Source organism: Canis lupus, chromosome 24, assembly GCF_048164855.1.
Source record: "Canis lupus baileyi chromosome 24, mCanLup2.hap1, whole genome shotgun sequence".
Classification (NCBI taxonomy): Eukaryota; Metazoa; Chordata; class Mammalia; order Carnivora; family Canidae; genus Canis; species Canis lupus.
Window position 1 is genome coordinate 3,018,481 of NC_132861.1, and position 27,866 is coordinate 3,046,346.

At 40.0% G+C, this 27,866-nt stretch overlaps 1 protein-coding gene across 2 annotated transcripts in view; it reads right to left on the reverse strand.

Annotated features, from left to right (window-relative positions):
* COG6 (component of oligomeric golgi complex 6) overlaps positions 1-27,866 on the reverse strand; it is a 181,591-nt gene that overhangs the window by 12,804 nt on the left and 140,921 nt on the right. Inside the window, exon 19 of one of the 2 annotated variants that reach the window (XM_072797267.1) lies at positions 22,566-22,584. The exons of the other annotated variant lie outside the window; for it this stretch is intronic. Within the exon in view, the coding sequence (XP_072653368.1) occupies positions 22,581-22,584 (4 nt within the window). The 3' untranslated portion in view covers positions 22,566-22,580. Of the gene's footprint in view, positions 1-22,565; positions 22,585-27,866 lie in introns of those variants that run through there. 2 annotated transcript variants of the gene reach the window in all.

Below are 27,866 nucleotides of genomic sequence, written 5' to 3' on the forward strand. Positions count from 1 at the left end.
TACTTATTGCACAAGGATTTATTATTGAATCCCCTACTAAGGGCTAAGCATTGATTTACTAAAAGATAAGTAACACTGGAAATGAGGAGTAGACACTTCTTGAGCACCTAATATATGTAGTAGGTAAGTACATATCTATTTCTTATTCAACCCTGAGATAAAGGCATAAGTATTCTCATTTTTTTAAACTTAGTGATAGAAAGGTTATACAGTTTAACCTGGGTCTCAAGACTAAAATGTGACCCAAATGGATTTGAACCCAACCCTCTCCTTCCACCATATTGTCTCAACCCTCACAACTAAGAAACAAATATAAGAATATGTTTACCTTTGAAGGGACTAATGTTGTCATAAGGTGTGCCATGATGCTATGAGAGCACATGGTGGAAAGTAACATTCTGATCAGACACTTCTGACCCTCACCTAGTCTTTATGAGGCATAAAATGTGGGAGACCTCTAACATAAGGATCAGAAGCACTGTTTTGTTTATAACAGCACGCAATTCCCAAAGCAGCCATCCTGCCCAAGTTAATGGTCTGCTGTATGTTTTAAATTTTGTACACCTTTACCCCAAGGAGCACCTTGATTATATGGCTCCTGTAAGAAACTTAAAAGGAATGCTTATTCAAGAAACTCATCTGGACAGAGAAGCAACAATTATTCAAACAGAAATCCAGTCTGAGTAACCATCATATTATCACTTTTACAGAGGTCATGAGAGAAGCAAAAGTATTTCTTTTAAAAACGTAAAGCATTTTGGGAATCGACATCTGGTTAGTTTGCCAGGAAAAGCATATAAATTTTAAAAAGCCTTTAAATAACGCTTTAAGATAAAGTACTAAATTCTAGTAGAGAACTTTCTTGGCAGTATCCGTTTTTTTGTTTTTTGTTTTTTGTTTAATATATCAACCAGTAAGAAATGGAATCATAGAAATAAGTTGGTAAAAAATCATCTTACTATTGTAACAGAGTATTATCATTATAAAACTCCTAACTTGGGAAGGTCTCCTGCCAATTTATTTTCTTTCCAGTACATGGAGGAAAATGATAGCCAGTCTGTGTTCTCTGGGGACTAGGGTGGGACTCGTAGGCTAGGCCCTAAATCGAAAAAAGCAGCATATTTGCATGAAGGGGGAAGCACAATAAACCCAAAACACTGAAAAATGAAAGTACCTCGTTCTAAAAATTTTGCGCCCCCATGCTGACACCAGGGAACAATTCTTTGCTCATTCTCCATTCCACATTCTCATTTGGTACTCTTCGACTGGCAGGATTTATTTTTCACTTTAGTAGTTGAAAAATAAAGGAGCATATGTCCTGCGGGTGAACTAAATCAGGGCAGGAGAATGAAGTCAGTATAATGGGTTAAGCACTTGCCACTGCTAGCCAAGTGGCAGAGTCAAGGCTCCTGTCCCAGCTGTGTAGGACTCACTTATTCAAACAGCCATGCCACAGCTAATTAGGTTCACCCAAACTTCCAGTCGGTTGATTCAGCTGCAGTTGTTTAGACACGGTCTTTCCCCACAGCAGGGACCAGACTGGAGCTCTTTCTAAATGGCTGGAATGACCAGTAGTAGCAAAGCCACCCATTCAGACCACGCCCCTAGTCTAGAAAGAGCCCATGATCGCAGGCTTAAATTATGGGTTGAATTGATGCAGTGTTTCTTTTTCCAAAGTGGTGGAAAGACTGACTAACCTGTGTTTGTTGCTTTGCTATTTTAGGTACAGTGGAATGTTTAATACTCAGTTGATTTCACAACTTTTTGCACATGTTTATACAATAGAAGCATTTCTATGAAGACTTTTTTTTTTTTTTTTTAACAAAAGATTCCCTTCCCCCTAAGTATTGATGACTGATTGTTGGGACTTTCCTACATTTCTTGAGCTGGGTGTCTCCTCCCATAACCACCAGCATGTTATGCAATGTTTCTTTCAAACCCTCCTGCTCAAAAGTCTCCAGACCCAAGACTTGTCCCTGAGGGACCTCACCCATAACACTCTTTAGGTGAGCCATGTACAAGTCCACCTAGCATCTTCTGACTCTCAGGCCTCCATTGGTTGTACAGGAAACTCAGGTAGAGTCTGACTTGAGATCTCCAGTTGAACAAACTGATCCACAGATGATGGGAACAGTCTCTGCTCAGCTTTCTCCTTCTGCAACTTTTCTCTCCTTTCCTTTGTCCCCAACCTTCAACAGTCAAGCAAAGAATCCTCTGCTTCTGATGTACAAACAAGCCTGATTGTGACCATATTTGATCCGCCCCCTCCAATGTGACCATCCATTCTAGATACACAGCTCTGGCTTAGCCTTGGCATCCCCCATCCAGTGCAATTCTGCCATTTACCCTCTGATCATGAGTAAGGGTCATGCCAGAAATAGGCCTTGAGCCTTTGGAAAATCACCTGAAATTAATATTACCCTAGAACATAGGTATCTGACTAATCAATAATATAAAATCAGATAAAGTTAAAATTGTAAAGGGAAACTACAATTGATGCTTCCTTTTGGTTGCTATAGCTTTGCTTCCAGAGAAAGAAATTATCTCCTCAAAGAGCTATGTTGACTTTTTCCTCAGATGGTAACTTGTATACTTTTTAGTGTTCATCTGGTAATATGCTTCGGTATGTTTGATTTAAAAACAGTGGAAGAGATGTCACAGGGTAATACCTGAGTTACTGTCAGACGAATAGTGTATAGAATTGCTAAATCTTTAAGAAATATAAAAAAGGACAAAAGACCATGTTTTGATCTTTCTGGGGTACCTGGTACTAGCCATAAAGAGTCAGTAGGGCTTAAATAGCTTGCAACGATCCACTCTTGGCTCCTCTCAACCTCTCACACCTTATATACAGTTCTCTCCATTGTCACTTCTCTCCACTGTCACTGCCACCATTCTCCATCATTTTCTTCTGGATTACTTCTATAGCCACCCCTTGGTTTCCCCACTCCCATCTCTGTTCTCCTCCCATCTGTTGTCTGCACACAGCTTTTAAAACATACATCAGCACATGGCATGCTGCTTATGCTGCCAGATGCTCTGTCCCCACTCACTCCCAAAGGACACCTGACTTCTCATTTTTCAGATCTTAGCTTGAGTGTCACCACCCTCTCTGAGTAGGTTCTCCCTATCATTCTGTCTCATTGCCCATTCCTTGTTATTTATTTGTTTGCTGTCCAGCTAATTGTCTGCCTTCCCCTATAGGCTGTCAGCTCCACAGGGCAGAGAGCATGCCCATTTACCCACCAATGGATATCCCACACCTAGCATGCCACTTGGTACATACCAGGTACTCAATCAATGTGTGTTGGATGAATGACAAAGAGGTACCTGAATTGCATGTTGATAGTAGAAAGGAGTTGGCATTCAGAGGTTAAGAAATTGTAGTCCATATTGTAAATAGGCAAAGGTGAAAATGAAATCATATAAGAAAAAGAGAAGTAGGAAAGTGCGTGAGGGCACTTGGAACAGACCAGTACACAGACGACTTGGGCAAGGAGAAGCCTGAGGTGGTTTGAAGAAAGTAGGCCAGATGTGGGGGGCATTGTCACCACCTCATCGCTCCCCATCTGGACTGGCATGGTATGTCTTACCTGGGGTACATCAACTTGGACCTCATAGAAGCTCAAGTGACAAGTCCCAGAGAGAATGCCATGGCCAATTTCCATAAAGCATGTGCTCCCCAAGTGCATGCTGTTACACATTTTGAGACACCCACAGGATATCCTATACATTCAAGAGATTTATAAAAAAAAAAAAAAAAGATCTGAAAAGAACATTTGGAAAGCTCTTCAGAATGCAAGTTCGTACAATCAGAAAATGACATAAGAAGAATAACTTCTGGCAATGGTGATGATATATAACCCAGCCATTTACTAGAAGTATGGAGTTGGAGGTGGGAACTAGCTAGCAGCTTGAGGTGTCACTGAGTTCCCATTTAATTCTCTACTTCTGTTACTGACCTGGAATTACAACACCAGGGCAACAGGACACCCTGTCTATTAAAAGTCTCTAGTGAGGAATAAATCACAGTGTTTATAGTAAATCTGATCTTTGTCACAGGATCTCCAGCCTTATTTCAACACATTAATCCTACAGTAAGAGAACCAGGTGGATGGGACACAATCCTTATATTCACAAGTGTTTCAGATCACGGCCCAGTGTTTACTGATTTGATTAAATGTTATCTCATACCCAAGACACTTGGTATGGATGTTGGTCAGGAAAATGAGACTGGGATGCTGGTGTTGGGTTGGGCTTCTTAGGCCAAAGGAAAGTCCTTGACCCAGGAAAAGGAAAGCTAACAATAAAATTGCAGAGGAACAATCTTGGCCTTTATCCCTTTGATAAGAAGGGGAAGGAATGGGAGAGTAATGTTGGCTTAGTTCCCAAAATGTTGATTAAGCTCCTGAGGAGAATGGTATTGGAATCTTAAGCACAGTATTGTATGAATTGTTCACCTGTAGGAAGTTGTAGACATATCAAGCAATACCTAAATTCTTTACCCCTTTCAGCCAGCTAACTAATGGTTTACCACTCTACTTCAGTATGTTAGGACATGGGTGTGCCAGTGTGCAGCACAATAAAGTACACGCCCCAAAGATCTGGAGGGTCTTATCCAGAGAGCTATGTGGAGAAATTAAAGATTAGGCTTGAAAGTTCAAGATGGTGGATTCTTGTAGTCTTTTTAGAGCCAAACCAGTGATTTAGCTTAAGTAAGAGTGTAAGAAAGTATAGGGAAGGGCTTCAAATAGCATGGGAGATGCATTCTCTAAAGAGATAATCCTGGGCAAAGAAGCTATATCTCTGTTCCCAAAGTTCAGATTCAATATCACAGATGGGAAATAGGAGCATCACACTTGACCTCAGAGATAATTATTCTCCAAATGCCCAGTTTCTAAGCCCAGTATTCCCTGGAGGCAGTGGGGTTTGGCGGGACGGGGGGATGGGGGGTTGGGGGGAGATTGATTCCTTCTCAACCTCTGAAGGCCAGGAAGCAGAACTGGCATAAACCATTAACTGGGATAGAGTCTTCCCCTGGGCTGTATGTTGCTCACCCCTACCCATGCGAATCTCATTCCATTAAAGATGCACAAGAGACTTAGATGATCTTCCCACCTTTGCAATTTTCTTCAATAGCCCAATAAACTAACAGCAGTCTCCCTCTCAAGAACTCTGGCTACAGCATATTACACAAATTTATTGATAAAAAGAACATTAATATATACGACATACCCTGAGGCTGATGCATTACAGTAGATTAAGGTCCCAGAACTCATTAAGTTCTCACAATGAATATTATCTAATGTCACTTAGTCTCTTAGCAAATATTGCTGGCAGAAGTCTCAGTTTCTCTCCATAGAAGGCCAGTGATTACAGCTCCACTTGGAGAGGCCATAGCTCTAGAGAAATGGTACCAGAGCAGGGGGTTCCTTCACTAAATGGTGAGCATCTATTGGGCACAGGAGAGTATGCCCTCTGCACAGCTGACTGCTTCCTCACACAGAGGGATTTAGGCAGGAGGGTTCCCTATAATAACATCTGTTTCTTCCATCCATGAAAGCATGGGGCAAGTGTTGTCTAAGCTGGGCAATAGGATAGGTAATCCCACCACATAGGTTTTTCTGGTGAAGTTCCAAATATAGGCTTCCTTGATCTTGGACCTTAGGCTTCTCCAGTGCTAAAAGAAGTGGGGGAATCGGAGAATGAGCAGCAACCAGGACAGTAACAATTGGCATGTGACTGATTATCAGGCTCGTGTAGAACCTAGTACTCTGTTTCCTTCCATGACACCTACTTTTAACTGCCTATATGTATTTCTTTACCCCAATCAGGTTTTAAAATTACCTTTGTGGGTGAGACACAGCCTCTGCTTTGTAGGAAGAGTTTCCAAATTAACAACATCTCACTTAATTCAGTTGTGCTATGTCAGCTCATAGATTGTAGAATTCCCACCTTTATTCATGTGATACCTATTTATGTAAGAGAGGCACAAGAGATATACACTGTCTTTTAAGAGACATTTCTATTGGTTTCCACCCAAGCACCTTCAAAAAAAAATCCACTCATAAGTCTTTAAGTTACTTTTGCCTTTTGGAATGTTGTTTTATCTGTTCTCTTCTCCAGTCTCTGTATCTGGCCATTTTGGTTCTTTCACCACATTGGAAACTTAAAATGAAGGTTCTCATCATGCTCCAACTCTCAATGCTACAATTAAGGCTTTCGAGCAGTTATGCATAGTAACAGAAGGTCTTTCATTTTTAAAGTAAATTGCACATCCAAAGCAGCACCCAAGTATCTCCGATCAGTGATCAGCGTGTACTCTTTTCCTTTTCACACCTGTCCCCTCTGTCTTGTAGGGTTCTCTTCCACACAATAGCCTCCTCCCCTGTTAGGGCGAATCTCAAAACAACCATCTCTCTAGTAGGTTAATTCAGATGTAAATTTTCAGAGTGATCATTTTTTAAACTCAGTATCCCAAATTTTTCTCATTTTTACTCAAATTTTTCCCTAATCTTATTCAGAAATCCCCCTAAAGAGTGTATGTAGAGGATTGTCTATTCTTCTGCCGTCATCTTGGTAAGATGGACTTATGTATTTTCTGAAATTTTATGTAAACAAAAAGTACTACATGTAAAACTGCTTGAAGAAAAGCAGTGCATTATATAATACGGTGGTTTCTAAACCTAGTCAATAATTTATCACTTGGGAAGTTTGTAAAGATGAAGATCCTCGGCTTTTATCCCACAAAATTCTGATCAAATAGGTCTGAGATGTGGTCAAGGAGTCTGTATTCTTACACAATCCCCTCCCCCCAATAATTCTGATTATCAACTGGGTTTGGGTTCAAACCTAAGGTATTATTACAATTTCTACAATAAAAACTGACTTCTTGGTGTTTTTGTTTCATTTTATTAAACCCTACTTTGAGATAATCATAGATTGACTTGCAGTTGTGGAAAATACAAAGAGATTACATATATCCCTCGCTTAGTTTCCCTCAACAATAACATCTTGCAAATCATAGAACAATATCATAACCAGGATACTAACATTGATACAATCCACTTACCTAATTCAAATTTGCCTACTTTTATTTATACTCATGTGTGTGTGTATGTGTGTTTAGTCTACTTTATCTATGTGTATGTTTGTCGATGTACCACCATAATCAAGATACAGAACAGTTCTAACATGACAAGTGTTGCCCTTTTATAGCTACTCTTTCCTTGGTAACCATCAATCTGTTTTCTAGTTCTTAAATTTTTTCATTTAAACAATATTTTATAAATCAAATCAAGAAGTATATGTGATAGGTTGAATAATGGTTTCCCAAAGATGCACATCCTAATTCCTTGAACTATGGATACATTACCCTACATGGTAAAAGATACCTTGCAGATGTGATTATGTTCAGGATCCTAAGAGAGGGAGATTGTGGAACCTGGATGGCTCAGTCCGTTAAGCATCTGCCTTCGGCTCAGGTCATGATTCTGGGGTCTTGGGATGGAGCCTTGCAACGGGCTCCCTGCTCAGTGAGAGTCTGCCTATAGCTCTCCCTCTTCCTCCCCCACCCCCAAGCTTGGGTGCTCATTCTCTTTCTCAAACAAATACAATCCTTAGAAAAAATTTTTTTGATTAAAAAAAAAAAAAGAGAGGGAGATTATCCTGGATTGTCTCAATGGGTCCAATATAATCACAAAAGTCCTGATGAAAGGAGACCAGAGACATAGTAGCAGGAGATGTGGTGAAGGAGATTGGAGGGATACCAGGGAGGGGCCACAAGCCCAGGTAGGCATCCTCTAGGAGCTGAAAAATTCAAGGGAATGTATCTTCCCACAGAGTCTCCAGAAGGAACCAGCCCTGTCAACACCTTGACTTTTCAAGGCTATAGAGACTGATTTTGGATTCCTAGTTTCTGGAACTGTGAGATAATAAAATTGTGTTGCTCAGGCTGCTAAATTTGTGGTAATTCATTGCAGCAGCAAGAGAAAACTAATAAGTAAGTTACCTTTTAGGATATCAGCTTTTTTCTTCTCAGCATAATTCCCTTCAGGTTTATCCAAGTTATTGTGTGAGTCCGTTGTCTGCTTCATTTTATTGCTGAATCATATTCCATGGTGTGGATGAATGACAGTATGTTTGAACATTCATCTGCTGGAGAATATTTGGATTATTTCCACTTTGAGGCTTTCAATAAGCTGCTATTACCATCCACATATGGATTTAAGTATGAACATACATTTCTCGGCGATTAATGCCAAAGACCGCCAACTGCTGATTCATATGGTAATTGAATAGTTCATTTTATAGGAAATGGCCAAACTATTTTGAGTGTCTCTATCATTTTAAATTCCCACCAGTAATGTATGAGTGATCTAATCCTGTCTCCTTTATTTGGTGTTTTAATTAATTTATTCATTTTTAATTTTAGCCATTCTGAAAGGTATATAGTGATAACCTCATTAGGCCTTTAATTTTCATTTCCCTAATACCTATTGATGCTGAGCACTTTTCCATAGGTGTATTTGCTGTAAATCCTCTTTGATGGAATGTCTGCTCATATCTTTCACCCATTTTCTAACTGGATTATTTGGTCTTTTACCATTGAGTCTTAAGAGTACTTCACATAGTGTTCATACTACTTTTAGTCTGTAGCTTATTTTTTCATCTTGTTAAGAGGGTCTTTTGCAGAGTAAAACTTCTACATTTTGATGAAATTCATTTTATCAGCTTTTCCTTTTATGGATTATGCTTTTGGCATCAGATCTAAGAACTTTTTGCCTAGTTTCAGATCCTGAAGATTTTCTAAGTGTTTTCCTGAAAGTTTTATAATGTTACACTTTATTTTTAAGTTAGTGATCTGTTTTGAATTAATTTTGTATAATGTGTGAGGTACAGGGTTGAGAGTTTGTTTTTGCTAGCCTGTAGGTGTCCAATTGCTTCAGCAACAATTTCTGAAGAGGATCTTCCACTGAAATGCTTTTGCACTTTTCTTGAAAGAAATTAAAGGAGCACAATTGTGTGGTTCTATACCTAGGTCTTTTATTCTGTTCCACTGATGTTATGTCCGCCCCTCTGCCAATATCATGCTTGTCTTCATTACTGTAGCTCTACAGTGAGCCTTAAGAGAGGGTAGAGTGATTTCCTCTCTCTTTATTCTTCCTTGTCAAGATGATTTTAGCTATTCTAGGGTTTTCATCTCTCTAGGTAAATTTTTTTCTAAAGATTTTATTTATTTATTCATGAGAGACAGAGAGAGAGAGAGAAAGGCAGAAACACAGGCAGAGGGAGAAGCAGGCTCCATGCAGGGAGCCCGATGTGGGACTCGATCCTGGATCTCCAGGATCAGGCCCTGGGCGGAAGGCGGCGCTAAATCGCTGAGCCACCCGGGCTGCCCTCTAGGTAAATTTTCGAATAAGTTGTCCATGTCTGCAAAAAACTTTGACCAGTATTTTAATAATAATAATTACATTAAACCTATAGATCAATTTAGGGAGGACAGGTATCTTTACCATATTAGATTTTCCCATCAATGAGTATAGGATGTCTCTCCACTTAGATATTCTTTATCTTTTATCAATGTTTTATAACTTTCAGTATACAGATCCTGTACATGTTTTGTTTAATTTATACGTAAGTATTTATTGGGGGGGATTTTCTACATTACATAACATAACATTACATAACATTTTCATGTTATCTGTAAGAAGGAACATGTGATGATTTTTTTTTTAGTCAATGAGAAAATTCTAAAAGCAAACATACATTTTGGACTAAAAAAGAGCTACGACATCATGGTTTTGAAAGAGAGCTGATTTTACTATGGAAGCAGAAGGGCAGAATTTAAAAAAGAGAGCACTTGTCTCTATTCAAATATACGTAAGAAAACTGTCATTCCCATAGCACCAAATTTTCTCTGTGTTGAGCTGGTAACTATGTCACAAGATAAAAAGCAGTTTGGCTTTGATTCCCATAATTGAAACCAGCTCCATCAGGCATGATTTATGCTGTCCTTGTTTTGTAGACTAGGAAGTATGGGCCAACTATGGAATTAGCTTTTCAATCTGCATGGGCTTATGACTCCTCCACTTTTAAGGGCATCTTCTGCCATCAAAGGGATGCCAGTGTATCAAAACCTATGTTCATTTAAGTAGGGGACAGACCCTAGGCTCTTGGGGTCTCGGGGGTGACAACAGGAAACCAAGAGCTGTGAATCCCCAGAGTCATGTCAAAAACAGAAACAATACCCCTGACGTTTATTCTGCCAATCTAACTGCCGGACCACATTTCCTCCTTTTAATTTCCACTCTGTCCTTCACATAATTACATCAATGCTTCTCTGTGTTTATGACACATGGCACAGTTTAGAGAGCTGAATGTGAAATGCTCCACCTGAGAAGGCAAATTACTTTGAACATTTGTTTCATTTGGACTGAAAGGTGATCTTAAACACACTGAATTCAGGTTCATCTCTAAGTAAGGCTCCAGAGGCTATAGCCTAGAACCCAGGGGCAGGGAGACCAGACCACAGGAACCCAGGAAGGCACTGGAATAAGGGTTTGGAAATCTATCAGGACTTCCTTTAATTCTCACCTCTTCCCCAAAGGCTTTATTTCAGATTTCCACCCCATCTGTGTGTGTGTGTGTGTGTGTGTGTGTGTGTGTGTGTGTGTATGCTTCTTCTGCTCTGGAATCTATGTGATGATAAGCATGGCCCCAGAAATGTACCCACTACAGGCTTATCCACTGGATGAATTTTCCTCTGCCCGTGACTCTCAGGGAAAGGATTATGACTACATTACTTTCTTAGGGGGTCTACCCTGAGACCACACAATAGAGTCAGGGGAGTGGGAACTTATTGTACAAAAAGACTCTGAGGAACTATTGAAGGGTAAGGTGGGGAGAAATTCAGTAAGTGTTGCACAAAATAAATAGTTGGATACCAATACTTTTTCCATTAGAAACTTGAAAATAGAAATCCCCTAACTACCTATTAAGTCAGTTTGTTTATGAGGCATCAAGGCTGAGTTTTACCATGCTATCAAATCCTTCACATCTTGACTCACAACCCAACAGACTGGTCACAGTTTTGTTTCTACCTAAAATTGCAATACTTGAAAGATCAGAATATTAGGATTTTAAGCAACTTGGCTCAGGAAGTACAGACAAATCTAGTGATCTGATAAAATTCTGACCCCTAAGGAAAGTGAAAGGCTGACAGTTATCACAAAACAGAGGTTTTCAGTCCTCCTTTCAAGACTGCATGACCTAAAATACACCATTTAACCTTCCCAATTCTTCATTTCTTTACTTGTGAAATGAAAAATGGCATCTACCCAGTTACCTGGTTTGTCTTCTAGTATTTTTGTATAGATCAAATGAGTTAGTGACTGTAAAAAAATAAAAATAAAATGCTTTGTAAGCCACAGAGCACTCTAGAAATATAAGATACCATAAATCATGCTTGTCTTAAGATTCACATTTCTGAAAATAAAAATAACAATCCTATAAAGTACCTTGTGTTTATTTATTTTAACACAAGGCGAAAAAATAATTTATGTAAATGTCCATACTGATTTTTACAAGACCCTTTTCAGGTTATTTGGGGCAGAAAATATTGTCATCACTTTGTTGGAGGCAAAAATGAGGACCAAATAAAACTGCTTGCCAAACGTCACATAAAAAGTCATGGAACAAGACCTTTCAGCTAGGATACGATGTTAAAGAACCCAGTGTCAAAACTTTAGTCCAGGTTGCCATACTATTTACATTACAGGGGAAAAGTGTTCCTTAGCATTGAACATTCCCGGATGATGACCTTTGAACCACTTTTTCTGGAAGCTGGAAGCGCTGAGTTGGCCAGTAGCTCCCTGAATTTCATTGTTGCCCTCAACCTGTTTTTGCCTAACAAACACAGAGCACCCCTCTAGACTGAGCTGCAAGATCCCTGCTGCTCTGCAGCCCTGTGGGAACCATGCAAAAAGACTCCAGCTCCTAGGATTTCATTGTGAGCTCTGAGTCAGTCAAAATGCTCCCTTTGGTGCTTTCATGCTCCTCCCAACTGGCATGAAGATTCTGAGAGGCAGCAAACAACAATGCACCTGCTTCTGCCTAAATTTCATGGAGTGAGGAATCTGATTTCAGAGAGAGAAGCACCCATTAGATAAGAGAGTGTTTTTGCCTATATTCACTTAAAAGACAAGCAGAATCAAACAACATTTTTTACAAATACCTCCTCAGAGACCAAAAATAATCTGCTCTTCTAACACACTTTAAAAGGGAGACTAGCTTCAACACCCTGTCTTGGATAGTATGGCGGAAACCAAAAGCAGGTTTTCCTGTAGATTTACTCCATCATGTTTGTCCTCAACCGTGGTGAGTGGCCCTTGTTTCTTTCTCTTCTATTTAATAACAGAAATAGCTCTGCAAAGGTCTGAAACTGGAAAAACCAAAAGCCATTTCATGGCAATGGCATCATTAAAAGCATCTCTCATTATTTCTTTATTAGGGTGCATCCTACAATGGAAACGCCCAAAGAATCAGCCTGTGCCCATTTATTATCAACACAGGTATCCCAGATTTATTCTGCTGTGTTAGTTTAATTGGAATATTAGTGAGAAATGCAGGTTCCCACCGAGAAGGTATTGAAAGTCAAGATAAATCACCCCAAATAACATATGGCTTTTTCCTATGAAGATCATAAACAATTTGTAGGCCACTTATTTTCCAAGGACAGGGTTTTTTTGTTTTTTTATTTTTTATTTTTTGTATCAAACTGAAATCTAAAGTAAGGTACATTGATTTACAGGAAATGGTCCCTTTACACACAAATTCATCATTTATAAATACTATTCAGGGGGCCAGCTTGAAAAAAGGCTTACATGTTTGAGCCAAGTATGTCATCAACCATGTCAGTATCTGTTTATAAACAGTTTTTCCCAATTTGAGGCTCCAAAGTTCACAAAAATATTTGTTTTAAATCATTTCAAATAAGCAGCATAAACTGTTAGGGCTCACTTCCAGGGAAAGTTGTCTTCACTTATATTTCATAGAAAAAGAGAAAGGTGGGTGGGGGTGGTTAGGGAATAAAGGGGTAGCTAATTAGGAGGTAGTGCCATTTTCCTTGGAAATGGGATAGGTGTTTTCTTTCTCAAACTAAACACACACAGAGAAATGATGTGTATCCCTGTCTCCTTTATTGTGAGAACTTAGAAGATTCCCCAGAATTTTCCATTTGCAACTCTGAGCTTACAGACAGCCCTTTTATTGCCCAGTATAATTTATTTGCAGATCTTAAAATGTCCATATGTCATGGAAGATATGAGCCTTCAGTGAAAGGTACCAAGATGTGTCCAAGGACGACTTTTCCAGAGCCCTGTGCCTGCGTCTTGATTTAAGGGTGATGTGCTTCTAGAACATTTAAGCCATGAGCACCACCAGGAGTTTAGACAGGGCCCTGCACCCACCCGCCAGTCCCCCACCCCCACCCTGCTCTTCAGTATTATTGGATACGAGTGCAATGGAGCCAGGACATTTTTTATTTCCAATTCTTCCAATCCAAATAGGAAAGTTTTCTTCTTTTTGGAAAGGGACTCAAAGAAGGAAAATACGTTGAGAACATAAAGATGTCGGAGAATTCCCCCATCCTCCCAGGTTGGGTCTACCTGCAGTGCCTACTTAGGACTGTGGTATTTTCAGTGCAGAAAAGGCACAATGGCAGGAAGGCGAGGGCAAATCTCTTTTGCTTTCTGCTAGGTCTTTCCTCTTGAGTTTCAAAGAAAAATATACAATATCCAATACATGTGCACTTCGAACAAGCCCAAAGCCTTCCTGGAGGCCACAAATTATCCAAGTACGACCGAGAAAAGAACATTTTTGAGATTCAGTGGAAGGTGATTGTGCTAGGGAAGGCCCTTCCCGATATCTGACCACGAAACCAGTGACTTTGCCTGGGCTGGTCAAATGCTGAAATGGAAAGAAGGCCTAATGACAATCGTCAGCCTCAATCCTGAATGCTTAGTTTCCATTCACATCGCCATGAAAATAGGTTTGATCTGTGTTGGTTCCCAAATCAATGATTTATTCCACTTTGCTCAGCATTGGAAATGCCGGTACTGTCACAGGCAGAGGAAGGGAGCATTGGTTCCTTTGCCTTAGAGTACAAAGAACACTCTTCTGATCCCATCTTCTGCACAGTCCACTGCCAACTGTACCAGAGAGACAACAAGAATAAGGGAGACATGCGCCTCTCACCTACCCTGTCTACTTTCCCCAAGTGCATCCAACATGCCTCTATGCCCATGGCCTGGAAACATCTGCTTTGTTCTGCGTCCCATGCAGACACATTGGATGGTTCTGAACCGTGACTTACTTTGTTTTACTTGGCCCCCACACCCCATCTCATCCTGCATATTCTGAGACCAAGTTAAAAACTGCTAATTAAGGATGTGTCTGCAAGAGATGCCTGGGTGGCTCAGCAGTTGAGTGCCTGCCTTTGGCTCAGGGCGTGATCCTGGGTCCCGGGATCGAGTCCCACATCGGGGTCCCTGCATGGAGCCTACTTCTCCCTCTGTCTCTGCCTCTTTCTCTGTATCTCTCATGAATAAATAAATAAATAAATAAATAAATAAATAAATAAATAAAATATTTAAAAACAACAAAAAAGAATGTGTCTGCAAGAAGAACCAGATAACCATTTGGGCTTAACTGTCTGTGTACTTCAAATAATCTATCTGGCTGGGGAGGAGAGATGGGAGGCTTTTTTGCTTCTCGCCTGTTTTAGTTTTAGGTTCTTCTTTTTCTTCTTCTTCTTTTTTTTGGCTTACAGAGACTCCCAGACACCTTCTCGACCATCCACACCCACAAGGCATCCGATGCCCGGGGCTCTTCTTCCACATATTTCTGTTTTCTTGCTTTATATATTCCTGTTCCTTTTTGAGGAGTGGGACACTACAGGCTTGGGTCTTGCCTTCTTTCATTTCAAGCCTCATGTACTTTAATTCTCCAGCTAAGTGATCTTCACTCTGGCCCAGAATGTCTTCAGATTGCTCTATTTGTCCCTTCCAAATCTCTTTCATACATTATACTAGGAAAACACCCTGGGAGGTAAATTAGTTTCTATTTCTTTCATTTCACAAATGGGGAGGCTGAAAGGAGAGAGAGATTGAGTGTAGAGCACCGAGCTAGAGGTAAGCAGTGAGTCAAATGGCCAGTCCTTCTTTCTAGCTGCTCGCATAAGGAGGTAGCTCTCTTCATTCATTTCCAAGTCCTCCATGGAGCTCCAGGGACTAACAATAGAATGCATGGCTCACAAAGCCTGATTGCCTTCTCGATGGGAACCTTTTCTGTGTAGACTGATTCTTCTACTTTTTGTACTGGCAGATGCTGTATTCCAAGGGTACCTGCAGCCTCTCCATCAATGTGCAGTATTATGCTGGGACCCCCTTTGGGTTCAGATAAAATTGTTCTTTAATTGGTCTTAGATGGTTACTGTTTCACAATCTCTGACCTCCTTGCTCCCCTTCCAGATCCCCAAGAGCCAAGAAAGCATATGATCACTTCTGCATGCCATTTCTTTATTTAACCTTCCTGCCAATCAAACATTTAAAATCCGTCTCAGGTCATGACAGAAAATTTAACTACAGCGATTAGCCGCAGCTCATCAGGAGCTGCAAGAACCTGCTGGAATTTTCTTCGGAAATCAATGCACTCAACTGTGACATGCTGATTGAGATAATGAACTACAAGATGAAAACTAAGGAATAATAGGATGGATATCTTTTTTTTCCCCTCCCACTAAGTTGCAAGAGAAAAGCAAAATGAAAAAAGAGAAGGGGGAGGAAGCTAGACTAAAGTTGATTTTCTAAAACATTCCTTGCTTAATTTTCCCCACCTAGATCTGATTAAGTCCACTGTTATCCAAGGTATTTGCAGATTTCCACCAGTTGTGGCTTTCAGGTTGAAGAATGTCTTTGAAAAAAGGTAACTTGAATTTGTCTTCAGCTGTGTGAGTCTTAAAAGCCACAGTGCCAACAGCTTTGCTCCAAATCCCTTTTCCTTTTACCCCTCCTCTTCCCAAGGATCAACTTTAATATTAGTTTTTGTTTGGCACCAGTACTTTGTATTGGATGTCTGAGCTTTAGTCGTTGGCATGCAGACCCAACCCACAGTGCCCATTTGCCATTGTCCCCCTAGAATTCCAGAGGTGTCTGAGCCACCTGGCCCCACTGCCCTCTCAAGGGAAGCGCGACCTCCACCCAGGGGATCCGGTGTGTGGAAGCCAGTTCCCACGGTTCCATGCTCCAGCCTGGCTAACCAGGTCCCCCTTCTCCCAGAGCACAATGGAGTGGGGGTGAGGCGCGAAGGCTGCCAGGAAGATTTCGTTCTCTAAAGTCACAGCCCGTCTCTTATGGAGAACAATGTAAGCAGTAATCATTGCAGAATGAACTTCAGAAAGATTGCAGTGGAGGCTTCAGGAGATGGCACATGGGTGCACTGTGTGCGTGTCTGTTGGGAAGGTGGATGCTAATGAGGAAGAAATAATTTCTGATAAATATCTCAAAGTCCTTTTGCGATTCCAGATCACTCACATTCAAGACACTATAAAAGCAGAGATGACAGCCCTGACATAATCTTAATTGACTCTGTAGCTTATTTACTGAATTATCATTCATCTTAATGGGTAAGTTTATGTACAGGTCTACATTAAACTTTTGTGGTGGTTACTGCACAAATAACTATATCACTCACCCCCAAAAGAGAAAATGCATGTGTATATACATACATATCAACAGTGTGATATATACAAAATCATCAACATCTTGAAACTAATTAAAAATGAAATATGAATTGATTAAACCTCACACAAAAAATAATGCTTCTCAAGCTTCATTTAAAATACACATAGAGGGGTGCCTGGCTGGCTCAGTCGGTAGAGCATGTGACGCTTGATCTCAGTGTTGTGAGTTCAAGCCCTATGTTGAATGTAGAGCTTACATTTAAATAAATAAATAAATAAATAAATAAATAAATAAATAAATAAGATGTATATATAGTACACATTTACAGTAAATTCATACATATATATGCAGTAAAAGAAAACATTAACATTTGTGTGCACATTTTCCCTTTCTCTCTGGTTTTCTGACATTTGCTTCTTTTTTTTATAACTGACCCAGAGAAAGACACTGCCGAAGAGACGAGGCAGCCAAGCTAAGGGGAGAAAGCATGAGAGTCAGTCCCATGGGCTAGCTACCACCCTATCCCTGATGAGGCATGTGACCTGAGCACATCTCTTTATCCTTCTGTGCCTCATTCCTATCAATAAAAGAGCCTTTTCACATTATGTGATAAGGAGATGATGGTAGATAGCTCACAGCATTGCAAACCTCTCCACAGAGATCCACAATTTCATTGATGCTAAGATCTTTAACGTTGGAATTTCTCTGAACTTACTGTTCATTTTACAGTGGATGATGCATCATATTTAATAGTAGCATCTTTTTCCCCCTAATGGTAAACAATGGTGTTCCTTACAGTTGATGATGCCACATTTAATAAAATACAGCTTGGTTTAGAAGTGTTTTGAGTTAAAGGGTTTACAGTATTATTCAAAAGTCACATTTCCTCATTCAAAGGAGATCGTTCATGGAAGAACTCTCCCTGACCTGTTCTGAATAACTAAAGACATTCATTGAGTTACAAAGTACTCAGCTGAACCAAAAGGAGTGGCTCAGTAAGTAGAAGAAAAATATGTCTCTCTTAAAAAGTGTCCTGACATTTTTAAGAGAGACATATAGAGGCTCCCAGGCGTCCCAGTTGGTTAAGTGCCTGCCTGCCAGAGCCCAGAATGGAGCCCCACGTCAAGCTCCCTGCTCAACAGGGAGTCTGCTTCTCCCTTTCCCTCTGACCCCCCAACTCTGCTCGTGCTCTCACTCTCAAATGAATAAAAAATCTTTTTTTTAAAAAATGTCATGCTTAGAAGAGCTCCTCACTTGGTTTGTCACTATCCTGAAATTCTTAATAAGTTTTGAACAAGGGGTCCTTCATGTTCATTTTACACCAGCCTAGAAAAATGATGTGGCCTGTTCTGATGGGAAATTTATTTCATTAAAAAAAAATTAAAGGCTATTTGATTCTTCTTACATTTGCCTTCCAGCCCCTGGTATGGGAGACTTTCATTTTCTCAAAAAAGGTTATGAACTTTGTGAGGACTTGAATCAGAGCATTTCAGGCACACGGTGTTCTGTTTTCAGAGTCTGTAGTGGCTCAAATTCATGCTGGAGAGTACTTACATACTAAATTTTGAAGGTTAGTGATAAAATATTTCAAAACCTTATTCTTTTAAATAAAGGGCCTTAGGGAAAGTACCATACTTTGTTACAATTTGAGGGAGAAGTCTTCCTGAAACTTCAAGATAGCTTTTCATATGTCCATGTTATATATGGCACATCATGAAGTTTTTTCCTAAAGAACATTATTTAAAATGGAGTTACTATAAGAATCTATGCTGGTTATATTTTTTATCTTCAGCCAGTATCTACATCTTTTGTTTTATTTGAGACCAATATGGTGTAAGCACTTGGACAACTCTCTCTGCTAAAACCAAGAGAATTAAAGTCCCTCCTTTGATACTTGTCATCTGGAGCCAAATTTGATTCAGCAATAAGTTGTGAGCATGATTCTATAAAATATATACTTAAAACTCAGAGTTTCTGGGTGATCTGAGGGAGGATGTTGATGGGATGAAATAAATAGACTCACTTAAAACATGTGGAATTTGTAAAATCTGCTCAAATATGTAAAGATCTTGCCAAAGTCTAAGATTAAATATTGTCACTTTCAAGCTTGTTTCAAAATTGAATATTTCTAAAGGTATCAGAGGTGTGATTGGTTTGTCTAAAAGCTTTGGGAAGCAGGAAGATACATAAAGACTTCCCATAAAGGTCTCCCTTGCTTTGGGAGCAACAAAGATTCAACTAATGAACAAGACAAAGGTAACCGTGTTACATAGGAAAATAATCAGTGAAATTAAAAAGAAATCAATGCAGATGATACCAAGAAAACCCAAATCCAATCACTGCTTTTTTTTTTTTTTTTTTTTTTTCCCAAAGGAAATATATCCATGGAAGAAAATGTCAAAGGACACTCTCATTATTGTTAACCTCTGGGCCCAAACCACAATATAAACTGAACTGAATTAGACTGGATCACTCCATTTAAAGATTTCCAAAACAGATTCAGTAATGTCTATCTCATCTCAAAGATTGAGGCACAATCTGCATAATATTAACAGCTTACGTGTAGCGTTTTTAAAAAAAATTATATAAAGGGGTACAGCGTAGGATAAAAAGGAACTTAAAATCAGGGTTCTTGGCCTCTGGTTCCTTAGTCATGTCACACTGGTTCTTTGGAGGGTTCCTCTTGATTCCTCCCTGAAAGTTATCTGATGATTCTATAGAATATTCCTTCCCACCAGAGTCACATTTCTTATGGGAGCTCTTCTCTAGAACTATCTCTAAAATTGTAGAGGTCTGTTTTGTAAAATCCAGGGTGAGTGTTTTCAGTGCCTTCTTCTCCAGGACAAATATATATAAAAAGGACATTGTCACCTTCTTCCAAAATGTTTAATAGTATATATCACCAGCCCTCCATCTCCCCGTCTTTTTGAGTTAGAATTTACTCTGGCTTAATAACTCCTTGTATTGCTTTCTCTCTTTTCTCTCATATCTAGCAATATCCCCAAAATGCAATATCATGCCTTCCTTCAACCTTACAGAGGCAAGAGCCACCTTCATTTCTTTTGCTTCTTATAGAAGTTCTGGAAGAGTTGGCGTAGGGAGAAGAAGGGCAAGAGAAAAATAATGGGAGCAAGTGTCTTGTGATCATCTGTGAACAGATCCTTAAAAAAATGAGTTGTTGGGGATCCCTGGGTGGCTCAGCGGTTCAGCGCCTGCCTTTGGCCCAGGTTGTGATCCTGGAGTCCCGGAATTGAGTCCCACATCAGGATCCCAGCATGGAGCCTGCTTCTCTCCCTGCTTCTCAGACACAGGTCTCTGCTTCTCTCTCTCCCTCCCTCTCTGTCTTCATGAATAAATAAATAAAATCTTTAAAAAAATGAGTTGTCTTTCCAAGGCAATCACTAATGTTATAAAAAATTTCAACATTAGAAAAATGTAATATGTATTAGAGGTCATATAAGTGTAAAGCTTTATTATTTCCCTTTCTAAGGCAAGAGGAAAAAAATATTTGGGAGCCAATAATTTAGAAAATTTTATCTTAATGAATAAATGCGTCAACCATTTATTTCAGTGTTTCTCTTCTAGGAACAATTTCGCTCCACTCTCTTACCCAAGTGGCTATTTGGCAATGTCTGGAGACATTTTTTATTGTCACAACCTGGGGAGACTGGTGACATCTAACAGGTAGACGCCAGGGATGCTGCTAAAAATTGTATAATGCACAGGACAGCACTCCACAACCAAGAATGGTCTCATCCACATGCAAATAGTACCAAGGTTGAGAAATAATGCTCTCCTTTTATTACAGATGAACAGGAGGAAGGGCTGACTCATTAGGAATTGCCTTCACAATCCCTAAAATGGGTACGTCAGCCACAGGGGAGTCATCTGCTCAAGGGTTGTTCTTGTGGAGCCCCTGAGTCCAGTGTTTCTGATCCTCTCTTTTTTCCCTCTTTGTCATTTTAACTACACCAGCTCCTAGAAGCTTAATCACCCCCCCAGTAATTGGACCAACTCTGCCCCCTGTCTATGATTTGAACAGCTGGAAAGTTGACTTTGACATGCAGAAATCAGAAGTCCTGAAGTTCAAGAAAGCAAAAATCTGTGTGGATGCTTAAAAATAACCTGGTTCAAAGTGTGTCGAGAGGTAGACATTCTAATCATAAATATCAGGGAGTGTTGCCTAAAAATGTTCTAAGTAAAATCTGAAAATATGACAGAAAGTCTTTTGTTGGTTTGATTTTACATGAAAGTCAGAGTTTGAGGCAGTCAAGGTTATAGTGCTGATTTGTGAGAACTCTCAACTAGAACACCGTCTTACCTTCCCTCTGTGAAGCTTTAGCTACAGCCCTACAGTGTTTGGGTTCTTTTATACCAATTTACTATGATCATACTTCTGCTTCTATTTTTTCTTCTATATAATGTGGGAAACTGACTTTTGTGGACATTCCTACTGTGAATATTTGCATTTTTGAACACTGTCTGAATGGCACCATGTTCCTCAAACAACTGAAATCACAGACCCTTGCAGGTAGCAATCAGAGTAATTACATACAGATAGAACTTATGCTGAGCAGAAAACCGTAGTAAATTCACTCTAAAATATAAAAGAAATCAACCATAAAAGTGCAGTAAGAAGTAAACATTTGTCTAAAATAGTTTAAAAAAGAGAGAGAGAGAAGAGAGAGATTAGAGTTTTATCATTCTATTAGAGTCATTTATATTTTTGTATATAAACATGTTTATATGTACATGAATATATATGGACACATGTATACATACATCTATAGCACATATATGTCCCTCTCTTAAAACTTTTCAGTTATTAACTTATTTTTATATTCTTGTCTCCAATAACAGCAAAATGCAGAATAGTACATATTATAAAGGTAGGCACATACTAAGGGGTCTGAGTGGTGTCAGAAGCTGAACAATCCACTCCAAACTTCGCTCACCACACATCTGAAAAGGAACAAGTCTCTTTTCAGTGCATGTAACACATTTTCATGCTAAAACTTTGTTCTTTAAAGAATATATTTTTTCCGGGGTACCTGGGTGGCTCAATTGGTTAAACCTCTGCCTTCGGCTCAGGTCATGATCTTATGGTCCTGGGATCGGAGCCCTGCATTGGTCTCCCTGCTCAGTGTGGAGTTTGCTGCTCCCTCTTCCTCTTTCCTTCCCCACCCATGGCTCGCCTGCACCACTTATGCTCTCTCTCATTCACTTTCTCTCTGTCAAATAAGAATCTTTAAAAAAAGAATATTTTTTTTCTGTTATCCCAGAACCAAAAGGAGATAGTGTAAGTCATTATTTCTCAGTTACTGCTAAATCTTCCTTATTCAATATTAATAATAAATAAGATAACTCTGCCCCCCAATAAAAAAAGAGAATATAGAGAGGAGAGAGAAATAGCTTTGAGAAGGGAGTGATGTCCAGTGGGACCTAATCTTAAAGAAAGGGTCACAGTATCACAGGGTAGAGTTTTCTAGTAGAGATTTCAAAATATCTGTATTAGCTTTCAGCTTTAATTTAGAGGAAATAAGCCACTTCTTGGGGTCCCACTTTCCTCACCCGTACAAATGGGTAAGTAATGACATGTTAAGTTGCTTTGAAAATGCCTAAGAGCAACACATATTTAATTTAATACTTAATATGAAAGCTACTAAAAGGAAACTCTTCTCCCTGTGGCACCCTCGTGTTTAGAGGACAAGGCATACCTGTAATGAAGAGTGGCCACTTGGCGCCATCATTAAAACTGTGGTCAGCTTCCATTAGAATTTGTGCCATGGAACGGTTCCTCTGTCCTCCCTTCCCTCATGAATCTGCATCAAGCAGTCATCAGCTAGAAAGGAAGTGACCCACACTGATGAGTTCTAGCATCTCAGTAGCTGTTCCAATTCATATACTTGAAGCATGACACACACTGTTATGAACTATGGCAATGAGAGTTATCTATGGTCCTTATCTCCTCTATGGCCAAATAAGGTGGTAATGATGGCAGTTAACAGTAACTCTAATCTGCAAATAATAGCTAATATTTATTGACTTTTCAACAAATATCAAGCCCTGAGCTAAATTCTTCCCGCTGATTTTTTTTACTTATTGCTCACAAAAAATTTATGAGAAACGTTTACCATTATCCTCACTTTACATATAAAGAAACGGAGGTACAAGATTAATTTTTTGAAGCTCATATAGAGAGTAAGTTTTGGAGGCAGAATGAAAGAGTTCTAAAAAAATTATTAAATTATCCAGACTCTGCAGTGAAATGTTAATGTTCTATTTGGCATTCAGGGTAAGAGAGTAAAGAAATGGGAGAAAAGAACACAAAGGAGAGAATTTTGCAGAGACAATGAGATTTAAGGTGTTAAAGCACTGTCAGCCCGAGATGGAAATGGTCAATTTTTGTAACAAATCTTTGGGAGTGCTCATCCACACCTAGGTTTTCTTGCTGAACCTGATTACTAAATCTTTGATGTTGGGGAGCATGTCTGATACTTTGAATGCCCTGTGATACTGGGCAAGCACATGCATAAACTCTGTCCACTCAGCAAGCACATTTTCCATAAAGAGCTGGAGGTGACCAAAGTGCATTTACAGCTTGAGCCCCACTTACTTTGTGCAGTAGAACAAATTCAACTCAAAGAATATCACGGGGCATTTGCAGCCCCTGAAACTTGTCCCTTGAGGAAACAAAATGGAAATTACCCTTTCCCAAATAGGACTATGTTAGGAGCAGACTCTGGGTAAAATTTCATTGCGAGCAAAAACTAAGCAGGCCCTAAAGAAGGAGTGACTCACCCAGGATGCTATCATAGATAAGCAGCACATCTACCCCGAAGATAGCCAGGTGGAAACAAATGGTGACGATTTAAGAAGGACCCAAGGAGAGAGATTTGACTTAAAAGTTGATCCGAGAACATTTTGGAAAAGTCCAGTTTTCAAGAGTAATATTATATGAGCAGAGGGCTTTGGTGTATAATAAGGGAGCCACACTGAGTGGGACCAAAGAAGATGCCGATGACACATGGAGGAGCTGTGAGATGCAGAGACGTGGGGCTGGAACAGACAACTGTGAAATAAGTTTGCCTGCCGAGGACCTGGGAGTGGCAGAAAGCAGACATCAAAGTGACAGGAAATGTACAATTGCTGTGTTATTGGTTTTGATGACTTGAGATAGTGTTGGCTAGTAGGAAAACATTCATATGTCCAGAGGGATGAATATCATACATTTCTTTTAATTTTTAATTAATTATTTATTTATTTATTTATTATTTATTTATTCATTCATTCATGAGAGACACAGAGAGAGAGGGGCAGAGACATAGGCAGAAGGGGAAGGGAACTCGATGTGGGACTCAGTCCCAGGACCCCGGGACCACGATCTGAGCTGAAGGCAGACACTCAATCACTGAGCCACCCAGGTGTCTCAAATATCATACATTCCTAAGCTGGGTCTCAAACCACCAACTTGGATACTCAGATTGGGATTAAACTCCAGAAAACTCATGGGACCCTTTCTGCCACAAACATGGATTCATATAGATACAAAAAACAATTATTTTCTCCCCAATTTAAAGGATTGTGAAGATCAAGAATGTTGGCATTTCTTTCTGATAGCTATAAACCATGTTTTCAACACCAGCCAAAGATTTAAAATGGAATCCTATTAGCATGAGTAATCTTTATTTTGCTGATTCATGTTTACATGTATGATTGCAGGACCTCCACTTGTTCCTTAACTATAAATAGGAATCCCCAGGGCTCATTCATTCTCACCTACATTTCTTTGGGCTCCTCTGTGGGATACACAGCAGTTGTGTTTTCTCTCCCACCCATGCCTTCTTTAGGACCATCTACTACCCAGGCCTCAATTTCCAAAAGCTGCAATGAAGCTTCTCATCCCTGCCTCTGAAATCCACTGTTGAGCTCTTTCCCACCATGTCTCTGAGGGTCACTGCTGTGACCACTACAACCCATCACCCCTTAGGGCCCAGCACCACGGGGACCCTTTCCAGTGCCACTGCACCTGCTGTGACTGAACATGTTCTTTCTATGTTGAAACCCTAATCCCTATTGTGATAATATGTGGAGGTAAGGCTACTGGGAGATAATTAGGTCATGAGGATGGAGCTCCATGATGGGATTAGTATCCTTCTAAAAAGAGACACAAGGGAGTTTGCTTCTCCTCTCCCTCTCTGCCCTGTTAGCACATAACTAGGAAGAGAGCTCTCCCCAGGAACTGAATCTGCCCACACCTTGATCTTGGACTTCCCAGCATCTAGAACTGTGAAAAAAAAAAAAAATCTGTTGTCATTTAGCCACTTAGTCTGTGGTATTCTGTTATCACAGCCAGAACTGTCTAAGTTACCACCTTTCTGCTTCTGCCTCAGTATAGCTGGCACATGGGAGGCATGTTCTCTGGGATCCTTAAAGGAGGCCACACAGAAAATCCATGCAGAAGTGGGGGATGGCCTCTTCCCTTGAGTGTGACCTTTTGGTACATGAACACAAAAGTTTCATAGCCAAATTAATCTGGTGGCTGGGAGTGGGGTGGGTGAGGAGCGGACAGACACATGGATGGGCTTCATGCTGTGGCTTATGCCTGCAAAATCAGCTCTGTCATACAAACATTCACCAGGCTACACTGAGATTGCTGGAAGATTATAAATGCATGCCTAACTGGGGTCTCACAGAGGTTTTGGCTGGTTTACCTTCATTTCACAAAATCAGCGCTTCCCATTTTAATGGAAAGAGCATGTCCTATTGAGATTTGGGAGACTCTTATCCAACTACCTTACCAGCAGCCCTAAGCTCCTGGGCAATTGGGGGTGGGGAAAAAGGGGTGGGAGCATCAGGGGAAAGACATGTTCCTAAAGTATGGTGGAGGGAAATGTTCTCTCCTGTCACAGACCAAGACCAGCAAGTCCTGTGGGTGCTCCCTAAATGCCGTCATCTACAACTTCTCAAGGAACAAAAGGCACATGACATCCTTCTTCTGGGTGGCAGGAGGTACTGGATAAGAAGCAGAGGCAATAGAACGCTCAGAGGGCTTCAGGTTAGGAACTAGAAACCACTGGCCTTGGAAGGATTTAAGACCCTGCCACTTGGACCAGGGGGACATGGTATCATATGGTGTCATATGGGGCACTGAAGTGACTAGGATGGGATTCTCTAACTTCCTTGACAGATGATAATGCCTGCCTAGGACAGTTAGCTGGAGGTATAGAATGTGACAATGAACCTGTACCATACTCATCATGTAGTTTTTCACATATATCCTCCCTTTGTGCACTAAGCCTGTTGTAAAAGTACCTTCCTTGAGGAGTACCAAGTAACAGGGCAGTGGAAGTATTGGGCCCAGCCTCTACTAAGTCCTAAGGAGGGACAAGGAAGATGGGGTGGATGTCCAGGGAGTATACGGGGGTGAAAACAAATTGAATCTGCCAGGGAGGCTGCAGGGAAGGTAAGGAGGGAAGGCTGAGCGTGGGGAGTTGGCCTGTCCCTAGAAGGTCAAGTGTAACCTCCTGGGGAAAATCCCCGAACCCAGCCGTGTAGCCACTACACCTTAGGTCTCTATTTAGTGCTCCCTAATTCTTTCCTTCACTACACCCCCCTTCCTCTGCTTAGCCATGTACCCTTTCTACACTTGTCAAAGGATACGTTGGAAAAAATTAAGGCCTGATGAAACTCCAACCAACCTCCTGGTCTAAAGCCTAGCTGCTCTGTTATCAAGGTTTACCGAGTCAAGAAGGTTAAACAGTGACCATTTTAAAAAATGCTATTTATAGATTTTCCTTCATCAGTGTTTTCTCTAACTCTCTCTTTACATGAAAAAAACAACAAAACAAAACAAGGGTGGTTTTATTCCTTCCCACACAAAGCATCTGTAACAAAGCAAAGTAGGATTTTAAATGACAGATTCGCCCTGGGAGTCTTTCTAGAATGTTTCGTTTTTAGGAACAAAACCCACTGAAGGTGAAGCACATGAGAGCTCAGATACATAAAATCCGCTAGCATTAAGGAAAAAGCACAGGCTCATATTATCTGTGCTGATTTGTGGTATTATATAATTTATTGTACTTTTCATAAGTGTGCCGGCCTTGTGAATTCTCTCCATTTCGCTACAGAAACTGCACTGAGTCATTTGCTATCTTAGTGCAGGATTTTCTTTTCTGTTTTCATATTTATGAATTTGTCCTCCTGGAAAATATCAAGGTCAATTTCTGCCATTTGTTGCAAAACGCAGAAGCTTTAACTGAAGGTGATGTTGATTATGCATGCATCCAAATATAGATCTGGGTCTTAAATATTTATTTAAAAACTGAAAACACTTAGATAGGAACACATACAAAGGCACAAAGTAAACAAAACAAAACACAACAAAAAAGTGAAACGAAATTTGAAATATGTTCTCTTGACCTACAGTGTCATGCTATATGAAGGGGGAGGATCTAGTCTCTGCAGTGACTGGCTTTTGGTTAATAATAGTCTAAAATGAAAATATGAAGGTGACACATAATAGCTGACCAAGTTTTCAAACCAACAGGAATTTTTATTTAGTTGATGTTTTGCTCTTTGGGGGATGTACTTTTATATTTTTAGAGAAATGAACAGCAATTCCAACTCCAACACTATTTTGAAATAAAACAAAATATCAGGGAAAACTAGACTATGGACATTTTACCACACACCCCTTTTATACAGTCAGGTTTTAGCTCTGGAGTTCCAACAATTTCCTGGGCATATCAAGGAGCAAAGGATGAACCCAGCAGGTAAACGGGGAGAAAACATTGTGAATGATATTCACCAATTATCTTGTTAATTTTTTTAAAAACACGGAGAGAGAGAGAGACAATCTTTTTTTTCTTTTTAAAATTTTCTTTCAAAAAAAAATTTTCTTTCAAAAAAAAAAAAATTTTCTTTCTTGGGACGCCTGGGTGGCTCAGCGGTTGAGCGTCTGCCTTCCGCTCAGGTGGTAACCCGTAGTTCTGGGATGGGGTCCTGCACAGGCTCCCCATAGGGAGCCTGCTTCTCCTTCTGCCCGTGTCTCTGCCTCTCTCTGTGTCTCTCATGAATAAATAAATAAAATCTTAAAAAAAATTTTCTTGTTTCTTTTTCTTT